At 45.7% G+C, this 23,014-nt stretch overlaps 1 protein-coding gene across 1 annotated transcript in view; it reads right to left on the reverse strand.

Annotated features, from left to right (window-relative positions):
* CALN1 (calneuron 1) overlaps window positions 1-23,014 on the reverse strand; it is a 476,734-nt gene that overhangs the window by 368,186 nt on the left and 85,534 nt on the right. The window contains exon 2 of the mRNA XM_077777941.1: window positions 5,012-5,136. Within this exon, the coding sequence (XP_077634067.1) occupies window positions 5,012-5,136 (125 nt within the window). The remainder of the gene's footprint in view (window positions 1-5,011; window positions 5,137-23,014) is intronic.

The following is a 23,014-nucleotide window of genomic DNA, read 5'->3' on the forward strand; positions in this document are numbered from 1 at the left end:
CAGCACATAGGTATCCATGGAGAAAAAAACAACCCCAAGGGACAACAGTGGGCAGAAGACGAGGGACACACAAGGAACACTGGAAAAGACAAACAGGTAGAAGAGAGGAAGGAACAGGACCAGCCAGTGACATGGATGCCAAAGCAGTGACACACATCACAACCAAGGGTGTGCGCAGAACTGCCAGATGGTGCAGAAAGTCCAGGACAAACACTGACAGTCCACCGGGTTATGGAAGTAAGGGGTCATTGAGGAAAGTGGGCTGTGCCAAAGCAGAGACTCTGGAATCATCTAAATCGAGCCAACCAGGGGCACCTGGGTGGCTCAGTCGGTTAAGCATCCGACTTTGGCTCAGGTCATGATTTCGCGNGTGATGGAAGGGTGGTGGACTGATACATCTACTCCCAAACTCAAATTAAAATACCCCCAAAAACATATGTATGAGCACATCCCCAGAACTATTAATTTTGAGATGCATACACATGGCAGGGGGTGAGGAGAATTGTCACTATTTGCAACACCAAAGAAACTGGAGAAACACAATTACCACCCACCCTGAGAACTATAGTGTTACTTATGGCAGGAGGACATGGACTCACCCCCATGGTTTGCCCCTTGCCAACAGGCTACCTGCCCAACAAATCAAGCAGTCACTCCCTATTTTGTAACAACTGTTTTCCATGGTGACTTATCCCCCAACCCAATCCAAACCCAGCCCAGCAGCACCCCTTTACTAAGCTCAATTAGGGAACACCACTTTCCAGGAGCAACAAGAGCTATGGGTTACTGTGTCCCATCCTGGATTATTTGGGGGGAGGAGGAGAAACAGAGCGTACCTGGGGTCACTGAATGCTTGATACTAGTTGGGGAATAGGAAGAACAAGTCAAGGGAAAAACAAAGGACTTACACAAATCTGTCACACAGGAAGCAAACCCAAGAGTAGGGGCAATCAAGAACCCACCTCCAGGGGCACCTGGGTGTCTCAGTAGGTTAAGCGCCCAAATTTAGCTCAGGTCATGATCTCATGGTTTGTTGAGTTCAAGCCCCACATCAGGCTTACTGCTGTAGCTCAGAGCCTTCTTCCGATCCTCTGCCTTCCCTCTCTGCCCTTTCCCAGCTTGTGCTCTCTCTCAAAAATATATAAAACATTAAAAAAAAAAATATCCTACCTCCACCCAGACGCCATGGACTATATGAGTGTCTTCTAGAAATTAGACTATCCAGCTGGGGCTCACAAGGGGAAAATTATCCCAGGTCCAAGATAAAATGAAGATAGAACAAAGAAACTAACAATTCTTTACAAACCCTGTTTGCTCACAGATTCTGGGTCCGCAAAGAACTTTATTGAGTCACAAAGCGGAACAGAAAAAAGCAAAAGGAACCATACAAAAACATTGTCTAATACAAAGGAAAGGTAGCATCACCTGGAAGACGTGGGGGAAAGGCTTGCATATATGTGTATCTGTAAACATTACGACAAGAAACAGAAGAGATTTTCACAAACTGTGTCCAAGTTGTCCTCAATAAGACAAAGAATTGAGAGAGGATAAACAAATATGGCCCCAGTAAAGCAAGAAGACAGAGCGACGAGGAAAGCACACCCTAAGACTAATGTAGCAACAAAAAGGGGGATGGCCAGATCATACCCTTATAGCTGCAAGCTGGCAACAACCCAAAGACCCAAGGAGAACAGAACAGATAAATAATTGTGGTTATTTGTAGATGACGGGATACCATGGAAATGAATCCACTTCAGATCCCTTCAAAAACATGGCCGAGTCTCACAGATACATTGAAGAAAAGAGGACAAAAGAACAGATACGGCATGNCCATGAAATGCTGATAGGAAGCCAGGGTGGTGGTGGTCTTTGAGGGAGAGGCATTGGAAAGGGCCTTGGGGATGCTTCAGTGGGCTAATACTACTACATTCCGTAGCCTGGGTGGTTGTTGCATGAATGTTCGTGTTCAATAACTGAACTGTGCATTAATACTTCCCTATATTCTATTTTAACCAAAAAGGTGTTTTTTTTTATTTTTAAAGGAAGGAGGCAGGCACATGGGTGGCTCAGTCAGTTAAGCGTCAGACTCTTGATCTCAGCTCAGGTCGTGATTTTGCAGTTCATGAAATCAAGCCCCGAGATACTGCTAATAAATTTTGTATGTATATAAATTCCCGGGTATACTGCAAATTCCTTGAGAACAGGCAATGAATATTATACCTATTTCATTTCCTCCTCTACCCAGAAAGCATTTGGGCAAAATTTCTATAACGAATGAATAAATGAGAACAGACAAATGAATATATATGAATGAATGAATGAATGAATGTATGAATGAATGAATGTCTCCACCAATTCATCATTGCTGAGTTTGTTTGTTAGGTGATTTCCAACTCCAGTCTGGCCAACTTGATGCAGGTTTGCATGATTTCCTCCAGACCTTTGTTTAAAGAGAAGAAATAGAAACTTTCCAGAGTATATGTCATCTGGAGATAAGTTGCATGGTGAGTGGCTCTTTCCACACCTCTTCTCAGAAAGTAACCACTCACGGAATGGGTGAGTTTGTCCCTTCCACTGAAGGAAAGGGACATTCCATCCCTGGTGACAAACAGTAACCAGGTAGGGAAACTGTCCCCTCGGTAGTTCATATACAGGGGGTTGCAGCCGCTGCGGGGTAAGGAAGGGGGTGCAGTGAGGGAAGATGGTGCCCAACTAATGGATCACAAAGGATGCTTTGACGCCCATCAGTGTCCAATGCATCAACTCCCTGTGCAACACCATGTTTCCTCGGAGGAAAAAGGGGTGTCCCCAAGCAACAGGAAACAGGACTTTAGGGCTCAGAGAAGAGCAAAGAGGCAAAGCCTCAGAAACTTGCCTTCTCCAAGAACCACCTACACTTCGTTTTCAGACCCTACCTGCTTGCTCTGAACTCAGCGCACATCTGCACAGCCCTGCCCGGGGCCCCAAGATGCTCGTAATAAAGCATGAGCAGTCATAACTCAGGGTTCACCTTGGCCAAAAGTAAATAAGTAAAAGGAATCTTCCATCAGAAAATAAATGGCCCTTCTCCAAGCTGAGAGCTGGATTACCCTCCTGAAGGACAACACGGTGTCTTTAGCAGCTGGCCTCAGGCCTCAGGCTATAAAGTCTGGCTGTACTTCATCAGGGACCCCGCAGGGACCCCTGGCTAAGCCTGCCCTTCTCGGCTGAGGGCTGTCAGAATCTCTCCCGGCTCTTCCTGTCTGCTGAGAAGGCACCTTCCAGCCCTGCTCAGCTGCCTGGGACTCACTGAAACTCGCTCCTGAGCTCGGCCACTTGGCCAGGTACACGGAGGGCAGNGTGGCCCAGATTAAACAGAGAAAAAGGCCGATGCTCGGAGGAGAAATCATCTCTTGATTATTCATGGCTACGTTGGGAGGGAAGGGGGAAGGCAGGGGGAAGCCAGGATCTGGGAGAGCCGCAGGCGATTTCCAGACTTCCTTGGGTGAGCAATCTCGGCCTCTTCCAGGGTTACCCTTAAACACAGGGACTTTCTACTCAGGTCTCATGGCCTCTACTCACGGAGGCTTCCAGCCCCTCCTGCGGATGACTAAGCCCAGGGACCTACTCAACCAAACACAAACGCAAAGACACCCCCAAATCAATGTACCACTTCCCTAATCTCTCCCGGGAGTAGATTCCCCCAGGTGCAGGGGGGTCTGGGCCCCGCTCAACACATTAGCTGAGCTTTGGCCTTCTTCCTGGTCACCTGGCTTTGGGGGCAGTCAGGTCTCTACTGCCTGCTTCTCCGTCCTGTGTCTGAATGTCCTCTGGCCAACTGAAGCTGAGGAGGTTCAAGGGTCCTGCTCTCCCCTCCTGTCACCAGCCTCTGACCAGGCGGGGGGTGAGCTTGGTTCTGCCACATCACTCCAACTTCCTGTAACATGCCCCGGCCTCCCCTGGGGACCCACCCCACCAGCCTCTGCCACCTTCCTGTTTGCTGACATAAATAAGCCAGTCTTTTAGATAAGCAAGCAATCAAAATGGACAAGAGCAGGAAAAGCTATCAGATGACCCTGTCCCTCCGCCTTCCCCAACTGCCCACACCGCAGCGAGCTTGGCTTCGCTGGCCCAGAGCTGGATTTCCCCGCCTTTGTCTTGTGAGGAACGGCCGTGAGGCGGCCATCTTGCACAGAGACAGCACACTGGCCAGACCATTTCACTTCAAAGCAAATAGGTGGGCCCTCTGGGTTAACTGTGGCTTCTCTTTAGAAAGCAAATTTCAATTCTGTGCTTTACAATGGTGTTTACAAGGAACACAGCATTCCTAAACACGGGGGGAAATGGATTCTGACTCAGCCTCCGCAGATGTAGCACCTAGGCAGACATCTGGCTGATTCCACCTCATTCTCCATTCTAGAAGAAATTAAGTCCTTCTTCCTCTTTTTAATTTTGCTGTTTAATCAGGGGGTTAGTGTCCCAGTGAGGATACAGCAGGGCAAGTTCCCAGGATGCATTTAGTCACGCTGCTCCCATCCCTATCCCTGTCCTGAACACCCAGGACTACACCGTGTAACAAAGGAACAGATGCAATTAAAATAATTGCTGTCCATTCCCACCTAGCCAGGGCTTCCAGAGGATTCTGTTGTGGGCAAGATTCAAAGCACCGTGGCCCCAAGTCAAGAGACAGCCATTAGCAGGGCTTAAAACCTCCCCTACATCTGGGCCCTGCGTAAATGACAGTATGGAAACACGACAACGCCATTCCAGATAAAGATTCCATAAGCCGGAAACTGTATTTTGGGAACTGAAGGCTGTCCCCCCGGGTCAGTGTACAAAGAAACCATGGCAAGGTCAGTCCCGCACAAAGAAGTCATTTATGCAGAATTTATCTCTGAACACGTGCCCGTCGCACTGCGGTTAGACTTGGCCACAACTGGTGGCCAGGGCCTGGCGCTTCCGCCTTAGACGCACGACAGCCTCAGATGCCTCCCGTGGGTGGCCAGTCTCCCAGACAGGGCGGGCTCCTTACCGTCCAGCTCCTCCACGGAGATATTAGCAAGCTGCTCGCTGTCGCTGCCGGCGGAGAGAGATCGGTTGAGGTAATTCCCCTTGTACAGCAAGCCAGCGGTCACATGGTGGAAAGGCATCTTTTCCCTGTTCATGGAGAAGCGAGAGTGGAGAGAGAAAGAGATCACCATTCGTTCCTTCTTCCCTTCCTGAAAGGACCACCTTGGTTTTCAGATGGCCAGTGGTCGTTTTCAAAATAACAATCGCACTTCTAGAGGGAAAGTCAGATGATTCCAGGGTCCCCGGGGCCTAAACCATCCCCAAATGACCTCAAGTCTATGGATTTCTTTGCTTTACATCTTCCTTCATTTTACCGATTTAATCGTGAACTTGAACCATGTGGTCCTTGGAGGCTGCAGGCCGCCATGTCATTATCACGTCCTCATCCTCTCTGTGCAAAAAAAGAAGGCTCCCTGCTCCTTTCCTTGGCCTGATAAACTCTTTCTCGGTGCTCCTTAAGGAACGCACACCCCAGAAATGCTGGGCTCCCCAGGCACCGGGTGTCTTGGCTGTGACCGTGTGAACATCCAAGGGTTTGGCTCTTCCCGGGTAAAGCAGGTGGGCCACTCACACAGCACCCGAATCGGGTAGGAAACGGCAGGCCCTATGTAAACACGTTGCAGCCTTCTGCCTGGCTGGGATGCGGACACCTGCTGCCCAAAGCAACTCATGGGCACAGCCCTCTGAGACGCCGCTCACGCCACCCGCCCCGCCGGAAAGGTGCATGGCACTCAGGTGTCCCAGGACAAAGCAGCTTCCAGAATCTTACAGGGAAGTACAGCATCCCTTCGACCAGCAAAGCTCCTCTGCCCAGACACCAGCCCTGGGGCTTAAGAGCTCCCAGCAGGGCGATGCAGGCTAAGGAAAGAGGGAGGAAGGAGGCAGCGTAAGGAGACTGGAGGGGCAAGTGCAGCAGAGAAACACAAGGCAGTTAGAAAGGGAGCGAGAGAGCCGCTGAGGATGTCAGGAAGAATGTTCTGCTTCCCTATCTGGAAAGGGGGCAAAGGGGACTGGTCCCCCTTTGAGTGGAATTAGGGAATCGGTAGGGAGTACGGGGAGTCGATTACAGGCTGTGAGTAAGAAAACACATCTTAAGAGAGCTTCTGGAAGGTGAACTGGGCAGCATTGAAAGGAGTAATCTCCCCACCGCCGGAGGCATGCAAGAAGTGAGGGCCTCTGTGCCAGGGTTCTGTGGGAGAGAAACGACCCCTGAGCTCTCTCCCCCACACATCCCTCACTCTCCACAGAAGCCACTTGAGCAGTCTTATCGCTTACTACAGTCTGCAGCTGCATGCTAAGCAGGAGCAGCCCATGGCCCGTCCAGGCACTGCTGAGCCCAAGCTGTGATTACAGGAATACAACTGCCCCAATCGTGGGATGCTGGAGCCAGCAGGCACCAGTAGCGGGGACCCCTATCTTCCTTCCCCCCACCCCGGACACCCCTGACTCCCACCCCCCGCCCTCTCTCCCTCCAGTCCAGAGCACACGCCAGCATGTCCCTGTTTGAGCTGAGAGCCGTGGATGTACAAACTAACCAACGAGACCCCTAAAAGTTACGCGGTTTGAACCGGGGCCCAACGTCGGTTAGTAGAAGCAGCAGTTCTAGAACACAAGCCTCCTTCGTGCTATTTCCACTAGGCATCATCAGCTAAGCACCAGACATTGCCACCGGATGTCAAACTCTCATTTCAAACTCAAGATGTCTAAAAACGAATTAATTATCTTCCTGAAAAATAGGCCACGCTTCCTGATTTCTCTATTTCTATCAAAGGTACTTTTCACTCATCATAACAACTGGGGCATCTCTCACAAATGTTCTGGGCCCCCAAAAAGTAAAACAGACTACATGGCTGAGGCAAGAGCCAGCCATCAGGCTCCGAACCACACTTACCCCTCCCGGGCTAACAAAACCTACAGCCGTGAGCCAGTCACAGGCGGCAGGATGCTAGTTACAAAGCACATCTGCATTGGCCGATTATAAGGGGAACAAAACAAACGTCCTCAGCTAATTAGAAGTCAGACTTCCCCTTCCAAGCTGAATCTATCCTTACGCATAAAATACAAGAATCTTTCAGGGTGTCTGGGTGGCTCAGTCGGTTAAGCCTTCAACTTTGGCTCAGGTCATGATCTTGCAGTTCATGGGTTCGAGCCCTGTGTCGGGCTCTGTGCTGACAGCCTGGAGCCTGCTTCAGAGTCTGTGTCTCCCACTCTCTCTCTCTCTGCCTCTCCCCCAACTCAGCACACATGCAAAAGCATCCTTTTCCCCTTTCACCGCTCATCATTCTATAAACATCTGCCCATTATGAAATTCACCGGGCTCTGGGTACACTGTGCAAATGTTTACAGCCACAGTGTCAAGGTTATACTCACTCTGATGCAATCCAAGCCCCTCCCCACTTCAGCCACAGAATACATGTCGCGTACTTTGCAGAGAAAACTGGCCACAAATGAATCGCATTTGATATACCGACATGATGTGCTTCTGGAAAACGCAGCTTACAAAATTAGGCACATGTTCAGTACATTCAGTCTGCACCCAAAACGCTCCACATATAGTGGCAAAAGAAACGTGCAAGTGAACCCTGAATATTGATAAATGGAGTCATGTTCAACAAAGGGATGAATTTAATTCCAAGGAAGCTAAAAACAGCCGCTGCTGTGATTAAGAACTAAGTTTCACTCCACACCACCTGGGGAAACCCAAGCTTTAAGATGGTCTCTTTTGGGGCCCTGGGTGGCTCAGTCGGTTAAGCGTCCAACTTCGGATCAGGTCATGACCTTACAGTTTGTGGTGTTCAAGCCCTGCAACAGACTCTGAGCCCAGCTCAGAGCCTGGACCCTGCTTCAGACTCTGTGTCTCTCCTTCTCTCTCCCCTCCCCTGTTCATGCTCTGTCTCTCTCTGTTTCTCAATAATAAATAAATGTTAAAAAATATATATATATAAAAAAGATAGTCTCTTTGGCTAAGGAAGGGAAACACATCCAAGTTCATTAGCAAAGACAAACATGATCCTAAATTGCAACCATAAGATGGATTCTTCTTTCCAAAAAAAAAAAAATTTGGGGGGGCACTTGGGTGGCTCAGTCAGTTAAGCATCTGACTTCAGCTCAGGTCATGTTCTCAGTCTTTGAGTTCGAGCCCCGCATCGGGCTCTGTGCTGATTGCTCAGAACCTGGAACCTGCTTCAGATCCTGTGTCTCCCTCTCTCTCTCTGCCCCTCCCCACTCGTGCTCTGTCTCTCAAAATTAAATAAATGTTTAAAAAAAATTTTAAAAACATTTTTTCAATGGCAATTTTATTCATTGATATTATTTGACTATCATGGGAACAATTTTTTTTTTTTATGTAAGGCAGTGCGGTTTCACGGTAAGGAATCAGAACTGTGTGGTCAAATCCGGTGTTGGGACTGAAATTCTAGCTCTTGCCCTTGTTAGCCATGCAGGTAAGTGGCTAACCTCTGTTAGTAACACTCTGCTGCTCTGCACCTATGGGGTTTTGATATACACTGGACAGTATTTTTGTAAATATGAAAAAAGATAAAGTACAGAAAGCACCGGATTTAATACTAGACGTACTCTCAATAATAACGGTGATTATCTGCTGAAGATTATATGAAGCAGGATGCAGGGCAAAGAGGCCACGGATTCGTTCGGTTGAAAACAAAACACACTGGGGTATTAAGAGGGGGTCAAGAAGGACCTGGCAGAGGGTGAGCTCCCGAGAGAAGCGGAGTGGCATTGCGCATCCAAGTGCTGAGGGACCTATGTGTGAGCAGCAGGGCACCGGGGGTCCAAATTCCACGTGCCATCAGCAAGCAGCCTGCTGTATTGGGAGCAAGGAGCTATTTGAATGGAAAGCACCAGAACTGAAGATGAGTCTGCCTCCTGGGCACCAGGGAGGCTGGCTGCATGGTCACCTCAAGGACAAGGTATCAGGAGGCTAAAAAGGGGGCAGGTATAGGGGGAAGGGGGAAGCAGGTGAAAGGAAGCAAGAGCACACTTATCTTGATGAGCACTTCGTAACGTGTAGAACTGTCGAATCACTATGTTGTACACCTGAAACTAATATAACACTATGTGTTAACTATACTAGAAATAAAATTAAAAAGATGGAAAGAAGGAAGGAAGGAAGGAAGGAAGGAAGGAAGGAAGGAAGGAAGGAAGGAAGGAAGGAAGGAAGGAAGGAAAGAGCAGTTCCTGTTTAGGGTCAAGGGACCGCCATGTTTCCTGGCAGATTTAACAAGAGGAGACCCACTCACATTGGCTTGAGACGATGCCCTTCCAGGATGGTTAATTTCATGTGTCCACTTGACTGAACATGATTCTGGGTGTATCTGTGAGTTCTGGATGAGATTAGTGTTTCAATCAGTAGACTCAAGGGGGGAAAAACTGCCCTGCCCAAGGTGGGTGGGCCACATCCAATCTGCTGGAGGCAAGAACAGAACAAAAAAGCAGAAGAAGGGAGAATGCGTTCTCTCTACCTAACTGCTAAGCTGGGCCACCATCTTCTACCTCAGACTGGCACTTACACCACCGGCTTTCCTGGGTCTCCAACTTGCCAGCTGCATTTCACGGAGCCTCTCAGCCTCCATCACCGTGTGAGCCAATTCCTTATAATAAATCTCTCTATATGTATCCCTATCGGTCACGTTTCTCTGGAGAACCCAGACTAGTGCACCTGCCAGGTTTTTGTCTATAGTATCAAAGACCCAGGCATACTGCAGTGGACTGATATTATTATTCTGGACAAACACTGTACCAAAATGTAATTCTGCAGGGACTCTAAAGCAGGGCTCCTCCAAAGTGTGATGTGTGGACCACTGCCAATAGAATTCTACTTATTGCTGGTCTGCACTGAGATAAGGACAGGAAGTGAACGAAAGCATAGAGATTTTTATAGCAATTTGTAGCATTGTCCCAATATCTAAGCAGGTGACCAGTTGACTTCATGTTCCACCTAATCCTTCCCCACAAATAGTTTGAGAAGCAAGGCTCTAAAGTATTTTATTTAGGTTGTATAGGTTCTGGTAATGGACCTCGGCGGGGGGTGGGGAATCTAGAGAAATGCATTTTACCTTGGGGCGCCCAGGTGGCTCAGTCGGCTAAGCGTCCGACTTGGGCTCAGGTCATGATCTCACGGTTCATGGGTTCGAGCCCCGCATCGGGCTCTGTGCTGACAGCTAGCTCAGAGCCTGGAGACTGTCTTTGGATTCTGTGTCTCCCTCTCTCTCTCTGACCCTCCCCTGCTCACACTGTCTCTCTCTCTCTCTCTCAAAAATAAGTAAAACATTAAAAAAGAAAGAAATGCATTTTACCTTGTCTCTGACACTTTTTCAAAGGATTTAAGAATTTTAAAAGTCTTCGATGGACTTTGGAAAGGAAGTACATGACCTCAGCTGAAGTCTGCACTCCCCGCAGGCGCCTGGGGTGAGTGCAGAACCAAGGCGAGACTTCACAGGTGAACCCAGGTGGCATCCCCCTGCACACCCTCACAAGGGAACACAATTGATTTATAAGTGCTTAGTCAGATGCCCGACACATAAGGGGCATACAACGGGCAATGTTGACCTTGCGTTCTAAAAATTAGAGAGCCTAGCCAACCCTTTGCCAGGGTCCCCTAAAAATACCCTAAGGCACACAACAATAATGATACCCCCAACAGTACCAATGCCGGGCTGTGGACTAAGCTTCCACAAATCAGCACCGTTAGGATCAGAGTAGGAACAGAGTCAGACAGTAAATGGCTAAGAAGAGGTTTTTCTCTACCCAAACTCTCTCCTCTTTCAGGGACTCAGGAATGGCCAGCCAGGACATCAGGCTATCGCCCTTCAGACTACGTGGAAATTGCTTTTTAAAAGCAACCTGGGTCAAATCCCCACTGTCCTCAGCACCACTGGGAAGCAATGTCTCCGGCTGCTCAAGGATCACACCTCCCAGTAGGCAACGTGGCTAGAAACGGGAGGCTCCACAGCCCCTCCACGTGGAGATGCGAAATTCGAGGCAGACCCACATGTCCGTGAGAAGGACCCTGGGGGCAAAGGCGTACGCGGATTATGGTTGTTCATGTCTTACTTTTGATTTAGGAAGACCTGCAGAAGATCTCCAACACCCCAGAAATGTACGTCTTTTCCTCACAGTCCAAGAGTTAAGTTATAGGGAGACAAGAAGAGCCCATCTTACTCCAGCAAAGATGCGCTACGTGAATGCCAGCCAGACACCGGGCATTTGACTAAGCACTTATAAAACAATTGTGTTCCCTTGTGAAGATCTGCAGGGGCCGTGCCAATTGGCAAACGGGGCTTGGATGGAGCTCAAATCAGACAGGAATGAGTAAGCAGAAAACACCAACGTGGGGGTCTGCATAAAAAAGTTCTGCATCATTAAAGGAGGAAGCACTTTTAAGAAGATGTAGAACAAAGGACACACTGTCAACAATGATGTGATCCAAGAGAGAAGACAATTTTACGGTTTCTGGCTATGTCCTTACAACCAAGTAAGAAAGCAGGGTGCCTATGAAATGAGAATGCAAATTCATAAGAAAATATCACAGTAGGTGAGGCGATATCAGGTCAAAAAGAAAAACCAATATGCTGAGAGGCAAGCTGGTCTGGAAAATGGGCGGGCAGTGCAAAGAACCCAAAATAGTAGCAGAATGAAAACCCCCACGAATGGCAAGAAAGAGTATTTCAAACAAATAGAAAATTCAGCAAATAACACAATGCATGCATGGACCCACCACTCAGAATGAATGGAGGCTAATATTTTACCTTAGTTGGTGTAGATTTTTTTAACAGAAATAATAGATTACATTGATGCCCTGCTCACCTCTTGCATTCCTCCACCTCCTTGCCTCCACTGTGAACTGTATCCTTCCCATCCATGTTTTAAATCTCCCTACATTTGTAAGTAACTGTATAGAATACATTACAGTATTGCTGTATGTATCTTTAACTTTACATAAATAATATCATACCACACATATGCTTTTACAACTCACACATTTCACTCTACATTAAATTTTAGGGATTTATCCAAATCCATACACATACACCTAATTTATTTTTAACTGCTCCATAGTTCTCCACTGTGTAAATATATTGCGATTTGTTTATTCATTATCCAACTGATATAAAAGTATGCTACAGTGAAGATCCTCGTGTGTGTCTCTTTGCATACTTTTGCCGGCAAATCTTCCACCCAGATACCTGCATAAGGTATCACACGATTTTGCCAGACTGCTCTCCAAAGTGGATGAGTTCATTTTCTACTGCTATGTAACAAACTGCCCCTGAAGTGAATGACTTAGAACAACAAATATTTACTATCTCACAGGTTCTGTGGTTCAGGAATCAAGAGTTGCCTAGTTGGGTGGTTCTGGCTCAGGGGACCTCATGAGTTGGCAGTCAAGACCTTGACCAGAGCGACCACCCTCAGAAGGCTTGACTGGGTCTAGAGGATCCACTATCAAGAAGGCTAACTCATACGGGTCTTCACAAAAAGTCACTTCCTTGAGGGCCCCACCGAAGGGCAGTTCAAGTGTTCTTACGACGTAGCAGCTGGTTTCCCCCAGAGAAGTGAGCCAAGAGACCAGAGGGAGTTTTTATGACTTGCTCTTGGAAACCACATGCCATCACTTTCACTACATTCAAATCATCAGAAGCAAGTGGCTAAGTAGAGCCCGCACTCCTGGAGGGAGGAATCAGTCTCCACCCTTTGAAAGATGGGTGTGGTTAGTCTAAAGAGAGTGTTTATTTGCCCCATAGCCTTGCCAACATTTGGTATTATCAGACTGTTACATTTTTCTTAACTGAATTTCCTTGATTGCTAGTTCAGGCAACTTCTTCTCTGACTTTTGGCCATTCTGGGTTCCTCTTTGGTGAACTAGCTTTTCATATGTATTTATTGGTTGATCACTTTTGGATTGCCTTTTTCTCCCCTGTTATGTTGTCCAATATTTCAGGTCAACCTTACATTCAAGCCATCCCATTAACAGTCATCGTTGTTGTTGTTCCACTTACAACCAAAGTTTTTCTAGACTCTTCCACAAGTTCACCAATTACTCTGCTCACTGTTGCTTCTTGTGGGCACTCTTTCCTCTGGGTTCGATTCCTTTGTTTCTTTTTTTTTTTTTTTGAGAAAGAAAAAGAGAGAGAGCACAAACGACAGCAAGTGCACAAGTGAGGGAGGGACAGAGAAAGAGAGAGAGAACCTTAAGCAGGCTCCACACCCAGTGAGGAGCCCAACATGGGGCTCAATCGCGTAACTCTCGGTCATGACTTGAGCTGAACTAAATCTGAACTTTTAAATTATTGTCTCGTCCACATTTCTTAAATTATTTTTTAATTTTTTTTAAGTTTATTCATTTATTTTGAGGGGTGGGAGGCAGAGAGAGAAAGGGAGAGAGAGAATCCTAAGCAGGCTTCATGCTCTCAGTGCAGAGCCTGACACAGGTCTCAACCCCACAAACCGTGACATTGTGACCTGAGCTGAAACCAAGAGTCAGACGCTTAACCCACTGAGCCCCCCAGGCACCCCAAATTCTTCTTTCTAGTTTTCATGTTTTTATCTGTGTATCTCATAAGCAACTTCCTCAAAATTAAATCCCCAATTCTTTTTTCAATTGTAATGTAATTCACGGCTTAACCTGTCCACTGGCTTTTTCACCAAAATGACCACGCTTTCCATTTCTGGCTGTTTAATTTGGTTCTTTTATAAATCCGCCTCTCATTGTTCACGGACTCTGAATCTTTGATTACAATTTTTATTGCTTTACCTTTTATTTTTCTACTTTTCACATTTTCTTTCAGAATGTCATTCTATTATCTCAATTTCTTAAGGCACTAATCGTCCTCCTTTGCTTCTAGCAGAGAAGCTGTCTCCTGGTGTGGACGACCACTTTCCATGGAGGGGAGCCCCATGGCATCGTCAGCAGGTACACCTCTTGCCTTTAGAGTCCCCTGTGCTCAGAAAGCCATGCTCGTGACCCAAGTGCCTGAGGCATCTCCCGGGCAGAGGACCAGTTTGCACATTCATTCTTGGCTTGGAATGCCTCAATGTGTAGTGTCAATTGGGATGGCACTTCCCTGACTCTAGGTTTTGAGTTCCAATTTATCACTGGAGCCTTTATGGCCTTTGTCTGGGCAGAAATAAACATCTCTGCCACTTTGCCGAGCAGTGGGTAGACGGAGTCACGTCTCCACTTAAAGGAAGGACAGCCAGACCATGGTCTCAGTTCCTGCTCTTGCCTGTTGTGGGTCCAAGACCACACTTGCTATCCCAGAACGGACCTAAAACTCAAACTTGCAGAGCCTTTTTGGGTTTTTCTACTCTGCAGCAACATCTATTCCTATGCTTCTCTCTGGGCTCTGAATTTCCATCTCTTTCCTGCACATTAAATTATTTGACCAGCCAAAGTATAGTCAGGAAAACAGAGCCATGTCAGGTAGTTCAACAAAAGGATGTAAAATCATGGTCTGGGGCGCCTGGGTGGCTCAGTTGTTAGACATCTGATTCTTGATTTTGGCTCAGGTCATGATCTCATGGTCCAGTTCATGAGATCGAGCCTTACGTTGGTCGGGCTCTGCGCTGACAGCACGGAGCCTGCCTGGGTATTCTCTCTCTATCCACCCTCCTCTCTCTCTCTCTGTCCATCCTCTCTCTCTCAAAATAAATAAGTAAACTTAAAAAAAATAGAAACAGTAATAAAAGTCAATATTTTAATAGCTAAAATGATATTTTGTCCAGCTTTCTTGAGACATACCTGACATATAACACTGTGTAAGTTTAAGGGGTACAATGGTCAATTTGATGCACTTATATATCGCAAAACAATTATCACCTAAGCGTTAGCTAACACATCGGTTGTGTCATATAATTACCATTTCTTTTTTGTGGTGAGAACAGTTAAGATCTACTCTCTTAGCAGCTTTCAAGCACACAATGCAATACGATTCACTATAATCACCACGTTGTACATTCGATCCCTTGAACTTGCTCGTTAAAATTGAATTTGTTAATATATGCTCTCCAATACTTCCTAGATTGAAGTTATTAAATTAAAATTACAGGTTTATCTTCAAAAAACAAAAACGGAAGTAATTCGAGGTATATAGCAAAGTCATAGTCAAATAAAATGTTAGGTATTTGCTTTCGTTAGCCTAAAGAGAAAAAAATAAACACGAAATTAGTCTTAAACACTAACTTCTTAGAAAACTACCAACCACATACAGATAAATTAAGAAAACAGGAATCATGAAAAAGATGAATTAGGAAACAGAGAAAAGAACTGGCTATTGAAACAGAAGCAATCAACTAGATGAACCTCTGAGTTTATTAAAACAAATAGAGAAAGCACAAATCGAAAACATTCTGAAATATGAGACATCCATGTGCAACTAACTCTAGACTAATAAATTTAAAGCGCTGCTTAATTAAATGAATGATCTTTCTCTGAAAACACGGAAATTAGACTTTTTATGGAAAGTAATGTGATTTAATATCATTCATGTTTATCGAAGTGCTTGCCATAACGTTTTGTTATATGCAGTGATTTAAAGATCTGCTTGTAGGTTGGGTGTATTTCCATACTAGATTTTAACATCTGCCATCACCAAAAATACACCTCAGAAAGAGACACAGATCCAAACTGAAGACAAATGTCATTGGCAGTATTTACTAAATCACAATATTCACTCTGCACTCCCACCCTACAGGCATACCAAGATTTCTGCTGATATTTGGCTGGTAGAGTTTCTTCTTCCCTAATGTCAATGGATGATTTTGCAAACTGAAGGCAATCTCATTTTTACATTTTTAACAAATGGGTCTAAGAAACACTTGATCTCTTCATTTGGAAGATTTCTTAAGCGGTTGACAAAGTTCTGTTTCCAGATTTTTTAGCTTTGCAGATTTGAGTTTATAGATAGCATGCTCACATCTTTTTTTTTTTTTTTTTGCAACAGAATCACATCATGGTTGAAACATTTCCAAAAACATGATTTTCAAAATGCTCTTTCCATAGCATGAGCTTCCTCTCAGAGAAGTCATTTCCCCAAACCTTTGTCGAAGTGTCATCCTGAAGCGTGTGTGGCCGACAGCATCCGCCATCTCAGAAAGGATCAGCAAATGTGGATCATTCCCCCATTGATGGCGGAAAGTGTGTGACTCTCTGTGTTTGACAACATTTTTAAGGACTTTGCCCTGAACTAAGCCCCACATTTGACTGTGATACAAAAGCCATCTGTAGTCATTTTCCATCCCATTTCAAAGATACAAGCCAGATTTCACTATTCATGAGAGTGAATACAGATCGCCATTTTAAATAGTCTTTTCCACATTTTCCAATGGCTTCAGCCAACTTTCATCTGCTCTGATTGGCTCGCTGGTGTTTTAATTCATAAAGCGCCGATGAAGGTCTCTTTTGGGAACCACAGGAAATGCCACCTCAGCCACTGTCTTGAGGTCCACTTGGGCCTGCATGATCTGCATGATCCCAAAGCTAGAGCTTCTTGGAACATATCTTGCCCCTTTTTTGAGCGTTCATCTAATTAAAATTAATTAGTATAATCTGTAAATCCCCCTAGCCAGGCGTTTGTGTCACAAGTCACTGGAAGGTCAGTGCCACCATGAATAGAGGTTCACCTGTCCTGAATACCTCCACCACATCAGACAAACAGGCAGATGACCAACTGAGGGGCCGTGTCTTTCCACAGTGGACATTAGTGAAGTGTAATTTCTTTCTTCTCTTTTCCCCCTACATCCAAAGGGACCCCAAACACATCCCACTTTGAAAATCCCCATCACTGCCATTCAAATGAGGAAAAAGATAACATGCTCATCACCTTTTCTATTAAGTAACACAAGCCTAGAAATTCTACTTAGTGCAGTAAGACATGAACAAGATGAAGAGACTGTTGAAAAGGAGAAGACCAAGAAATCAAATGATCAAAACCTAGAGTGAATTACATGTAAATATCTAACCCCTCTTTCATAGTCAAAGGACATTCAAAGTTGAAGTGTAACAACAGAATTCACAAAGGAAGAGACTCAGAGCCTTGCCGGTATAAAAATATAAACTTCTGAGCGTTATAAACAGTATAAATAAAAGTAAGAGGCAAACAGGGAGCACAAAAAGGACATGGACACACCATTCTCAAAACTGGAAAACAAACAACTAATAAAATACATGGAAATAATGGTTGATCTCATACGTCACCAAAGAAATAAAAATTTTTTATGCTGCTTTTTCAGTGTGGGCTGGTTTTGTTTGCGTATGTGTTTTTGTTGTTAACATATTGGTGAGAATATAATCGGTTGGGTACTTTGTAGACGCTGAAACAACAGCTTAGAAAAAACAACTTGGCAATTATGTAATTAAGAGTCCAAATACCGGTTCTTAGCCTTTGACCCAATAACTCTATTGTCTGAAATCTATGCTGAAATGTGATCAAAAATTTGTGTGCCAAAAAAATTATATTGCATTGTATTTAAAATGGAAGCACAGGGGCATCTGGGTAGCTCAGTCAGTTAAGTGTCTGACTCTTGATTTCGGCTCAGATGGTGATCTCACAGTCCATGGGATCGAGCCCTGCCCCTGGCTCAATGTGGTACCTGCTTGGGATTCACTCTCCCTCTCTCTGCCTCTCCCCTGCTCACACTGTTTCTCTCAAAATAAATAAATAAACTTTTTAAAAATTTTTTGGTGGAAACATAAAGAAAGGAAAGGAAGAAAAAATTTTAAAATCTAAAAATGTAGAAATCAATAAGCAATGCACATTCATATTGGAGTAAACTGTATATCAATGATGTCTGCTCAAATTTTAATGACATTGGAAATCTTTATAATGTACTGTTAACTCCAAAAACATTCAAACAGAAAAACAGAACAGAAGAAGGGAAACACCATCTCTGGGTCAAAACAATTGGCAGAATTATTTTGCTTATCTTGACGGACAAGGTTGAGCAGAGCAAGTCTTGGCTGAAAACACAAGGGTAAAGCTGAGGTAGAGAAATGCACTATGGGACAGCATGAGCACCCCAAGATGGCAGGTACTAAGAGCCAGAATGGACACAGGGTGGAACTTGGGGTGACTGATTAAAGCCCTTTACCTGGAACAGCTGAATGGGTCTCCCACCGCTAGGAAAAGGTCCTCTTAAGGGAGTCAACTTCCTAAGGGTTTGGGTGGGTGCCCCAGGATAAGGCCCTCTTCCTCTGGCATTTGTTGGGGGGTGGGGAGAACCTGGTCACCCTTTCCCGGGCAGAAATGGAATCCATGCCCCACCTCTCCAAAGGTTTGCAGGCATTCCTCACGTTCAGGGGCAAACACAGGTGTTGATGACACAGGAATCCTGAAGGGACTCCATTTTAGAAAGGCTCCAGGTCAGCCATTTCTCCTCGAGGCCCCATTTACTCGTGTTCTGTATGTCACCTTGCCCCTGAGTAAACCAAAGTAGCTTTGTTCCCGTCCCAAGGGAGAAGCAAACAAGTTAATCATTCTCTGAGTCTCATCCTAGGCGCCACCCCCCCACACACACCTGATAACATCTAAGAAAAACCAGATCTGGAGCTCCAGGACATTAGCTTCAAGCCAACCTCAGTCACCACTGGTGTCAATACCCCTGCCTTCGGTGGTTATAGAATGACATCTGTTATTCACCTGACATTCGCCTTTGATCGGACCCTACCCAAGATTCCTGAAGTAACACATATCCGGGACCCCTTTCCAATATAAACCCCCAAACCCAGGAGACCGGGGGGGGGGGGGGGGGGGGACTCGCTTCTCTTTTTCCGAGTCTCCCAGACACTCCCATCTGCTAATGTTATCATTTACTCCTTTCAATAGACTCTGCTCTTATTTCCTCCTTGTTTGATTTCCATCCTGGGTGGAGCCAAACACCCTCTGGGCTGGTCCTGCGGGGCCGCCTCAGGGTCCTGGGACCCTGCCTGCCTGCATCATTGACAGGAAGGCTGACTTGTATTGGCCCTTTCTTTTTGTTTTTTAATGCTTATTTATTTTTGAGAGAAAGAGACAGAGTGTGAGCAGGCGAGGCGCAGAGAGAGAGGGAGACACAGAATCTGAAACAGGCTCCAGGCTCTGAGCTGTCAGCACAGAGCCTAATGCAGGGCTCCATCTCAGAAACGCAAGATCATGACCTGAGCCAAAGTCAGACGCTTAACTGAATGAGCCACCCAGGTGCCCTGTGTACTGGCACTTTCATTCAGAAATGTCAGAAAGGCCAGTGCCAACCCAGGACGGCTGGACCCTTGAAGACAATCAGCATCCCGAAAGCAGGACAGCAAAGGTGACCCCAGAAATAAGAAGGATGATTCTGAAAAGAGAAGGCACCTTGGAAGAATTTTAACCTCCCTCTTCAGGAAGACCCCAGAGACTGCTTCGAAAAATGAGCAGTGAGATCAAGAACTCAGGAACGTAAAAATTCCGATTGGAAAAAAAGAAATCAATAGAACTAGAGGGGAAAGTTATGGACACCACACAGAATATAGAAAAATTTTAAAAATCATTAATAAACAGTAAGGATTAATGCAGAAGGGCCACATCCGTGTGATAAGCATTTCAGGAGGACAGAACGGAGAACTTGAAGGAAAGGAAATAAGAGAAGAAAAACGTCTGATGATAAGAAGCCCTGGACTAAAAAGGCTCATCAGGTAGTTCTAGACTCATAAACAGCCCAATCCTCAGCAAGTTACAGAACACAGGGATAGAGAAAGAACTCTAAAACTTCTAGAGCAAAACAAAAGACAACTTCCTGCTGAATGACGCTCACAATGGCAGCAGACACGTATCAGCATCCTTGGGCACTAGGTAAGAACGGAGCAGACCATTTAAGTCTCATAGGAAAAATTAGTTTATACCAGTCAAAATCCAATCAAGACAGGCACTTAGAAAGTGTACGGTTCGTAGACACTTCCTAGCAGAATCACTCAGTCAACTGTGTCAGCAAAACATACAAAGAATCCAAGAAATTAAAGAATGGGATCCAGCCAGTGGATGAAATCTAATAAGAAGGTGTGGTCCCAGAAGACCACTGTGGGAGCAAATCAGACCAAAGCAGGGACAAGAGGAAACTGCAGGAGCCAACAGTGTGCGGAAGCTCGGTCATCTCCACAGCCACGCGGTGATATCAAATGTCAAAGACAAGTAGAGAGGGCTGTCCTCTCCCTTCCTCCAAGGTGACAGCTTTTTTTTTTTTTTTCTGAGAGAGAGAGAGAGAGAGCAGGGGAGGGTCAGAGAGAGAGGGAGACACAGAATCCAAAGCAGGCTCCAGGCTCTGAGCTGTCAGCACAGAGCCCAACGTGGGGCTCAAACCCACGAACTGCAAGATCATGACCTGAGCTGAAGTCGGACGCTCAACTGACTGAGCCACCCAGGGGCCCCATGGTGACAGCTTTTTTATCTTGCTTCTACAAATGGCACAAGATTAATGACAATATTTGTTTCTGCACAGAATAGTTATAATAATAATAATATTAATCATAATATTTTAAACACTAATTATGTTCTTTTCGAATCTGAGATCGATAAACAAATCATGGAAATTTCCACCCCAGATAGAGAACGAGTGTATGTGTTTGACACCGTGATGGTCTAGTGATACAAGGGGTTGAAAATAAGGAGAAAGGAATGTGGGATGTGAAGTCCCTCATCTCTCCCCGTGGGAGGTTCAGAGGTACTCTTTAAAGTTAATAAGGAAATAAGGATTTGAGTGTAGGAGCTAAAGCAAGGAAGCTACTCAATTCAAAGATTTAAAAATAAAAATGTGGCCGGCAGAGAGAGGAAGGTAAGGACAGGGAGGGCTGTGGGGGAGTGGGGCTTCCCTTGTCCCTCATCACAGAGGATGAGGAGGTTCTCCTTAAATTTTTTTTTAACATTTCAAGAGACACATCTCTTAACATTTTAAGAGAAAAAGAAGAGCATGAGCAGGGGAGGGGCAGACAGAGAGGGAGACACAGAATCTGCAGCAGGCTCCAGGCTCCCAGCTGTCAGCACAGAGCCTGATGAGGGGCTTGAACCCACCAGCGGTGAGATCGTGACCTAAGCCAAAATCAGACACTTAACAGTCTGAGCCACCCAGGTGCCCCATGGGCAGTGGGGAACCAAAAATGCAGAAGCACTTCATCTGGAGCGATTTCACCCACGGAGGGCACCAACAATGACAAATGGCTAAAAGTAGTTGCCTCTGTCATAAAGGGTGTGACTGAGGGGGACTCTTACTTTTTATTTGTACTCACTTATATTGTTTTTTTATTATTACTGTATTACTTTTATGAAGTCAGCCCATAAAATTATATGGCGAGCATAATCACAACCATATAAATATAATTACCTGGTCATATCCATATTTATACGCATATTCACTTGCATTCATATAGATACTTACGTATGTGCGTTCGTAGGTATATTCGTGGAAAAAATTATTGGAAGGAAATAGAGCAAAATGTAAATACTAGTTATTGCTGAGGGATGGGTGTAATTGTATTCTTATTTGTCTGAACTTCCCATGCTCAGTACCGTAGATCTATTTCATGTTTATAGCTGGGAAGAAACAAACAGGATTTTAGAAACTGAAGAGCCTGCCTGGGATTTCCTCCAGGGGGGCTAAGACCACGGGGAGCCTGAAGGCAGAATCAAGGATGCTTCGAGGTCAGGGCTCAAGTGACCCACCGTCATCACACGCGAGCGCACATTATGTCTGCAACCACGGGCCTCGGAAGACGGAGCCTGGGCGGGAGAGCGTTAAGGGCCAGCGCCACCCAGCAGTGTGGACCAGACAGACGTGCGTCTCTTCTACCAAATTTGATTTAGAGTAGGACTCCATCTCCAAGATTTTTCAAGGATCAAGGGCCCGCATGTAATCAGATGAACACACCTGCTGCAAGGAATTTTAGATCCACGTCACAGGAGCCCTGAAGGCCACCTGCCAAAAAAGATGCTTTTGGCAGATGGTTTTGAGTTGTTCTTTCTGAAAGCAACTAGACAAAAAGTTCAGCTGCTTTTTAAGACTCCTCCTTCAGGCTATTATAACCTTTTTTAATGAATAAGTTGAATATGAAAGGATTTGATTTTAATAAATTTTTATGGAGCCTCGTTTAAGGTTTTCCTGCTAACTCTTCCAGACATTTCTGGCTGTTCAAGCATCCAGACAAAGGTGCGGGGGTCTTGCTGGCTGAGTTGGGAACCTTCTCCCAAAGACAATGGGAAGCGAGAGACCGTGGGGTCCGTGGGAAACAGCCTCACCACAGCCCAACCTTGACTGGGCAGAGTTTTCCAGAATTCTTTACTTGCTGTCTTAGTTTGCTCAAGCTGCCATCATGAACCATCGTAGGCTGGGTGGCTTCAACAACAGAAATGTATTTTCCCACAGTTATAGAAACTCGAAGTCCAAACTTGAGGCACTTAACAGAAGACCATGGGGGAGGGAAAGGGAAAAAATTGTTTCAAACAGAGAGGGAGGGGGGCAAACCATAAGAGACTCTCAAATACAGAGAACAAACTGAGGGTTGATGGGAAGGAGAGGGAAGAATGGATCATGGGCACTGAGGAGGGCACCTGTTGGGATGAGCAGTGGGTATTGTATGTAAGCGATGAATCACGGGAATCTACCCCCAAAACCAAGAGCCAACTGTATACACTGTATGTTAGCCAACTTGACAATAAATTATACTTTAAAAAAAAAAGAAAGAAACTAGAAGTCCAAGGAAAGAGTGTCGGCACGGCTGGTCTCCAGTGAGTGCTCTCTTCCTGGTTGGTACTCGGCTGCTTTCTTACTGTGTCCTCAGCTGGTGGGAAAAGAGAGAGCGAGAGAGCAAGGAAGCGATCTTCTGTCTCTTCTCATAAGGGCACTAATCGCATGATGAATCTCCACTCCATGATCTCACCTGAACCTGATTGTCTTCCAAAGGCCCCGTCTCCAGAGAGCAACACATGGGGGAGGGGGTGGGGGGGGC

Source organism: Crocuta crocuta, unplaced genomic scaffold (genome assembly GCF_008692635.1).
Source record: "Crocuta crocuta isolate KB4526 unplaced genomic scaffold, BGI_CrCroc_1.0 scaffold217, whole genome shotgun sequence".
NCBI classification, from domain to species: Eukaryota; Metazoa; Chordata; class Mammalia; order Carnivora; family Hyaenidae; genus Crocuta; species Crocuta crocuta.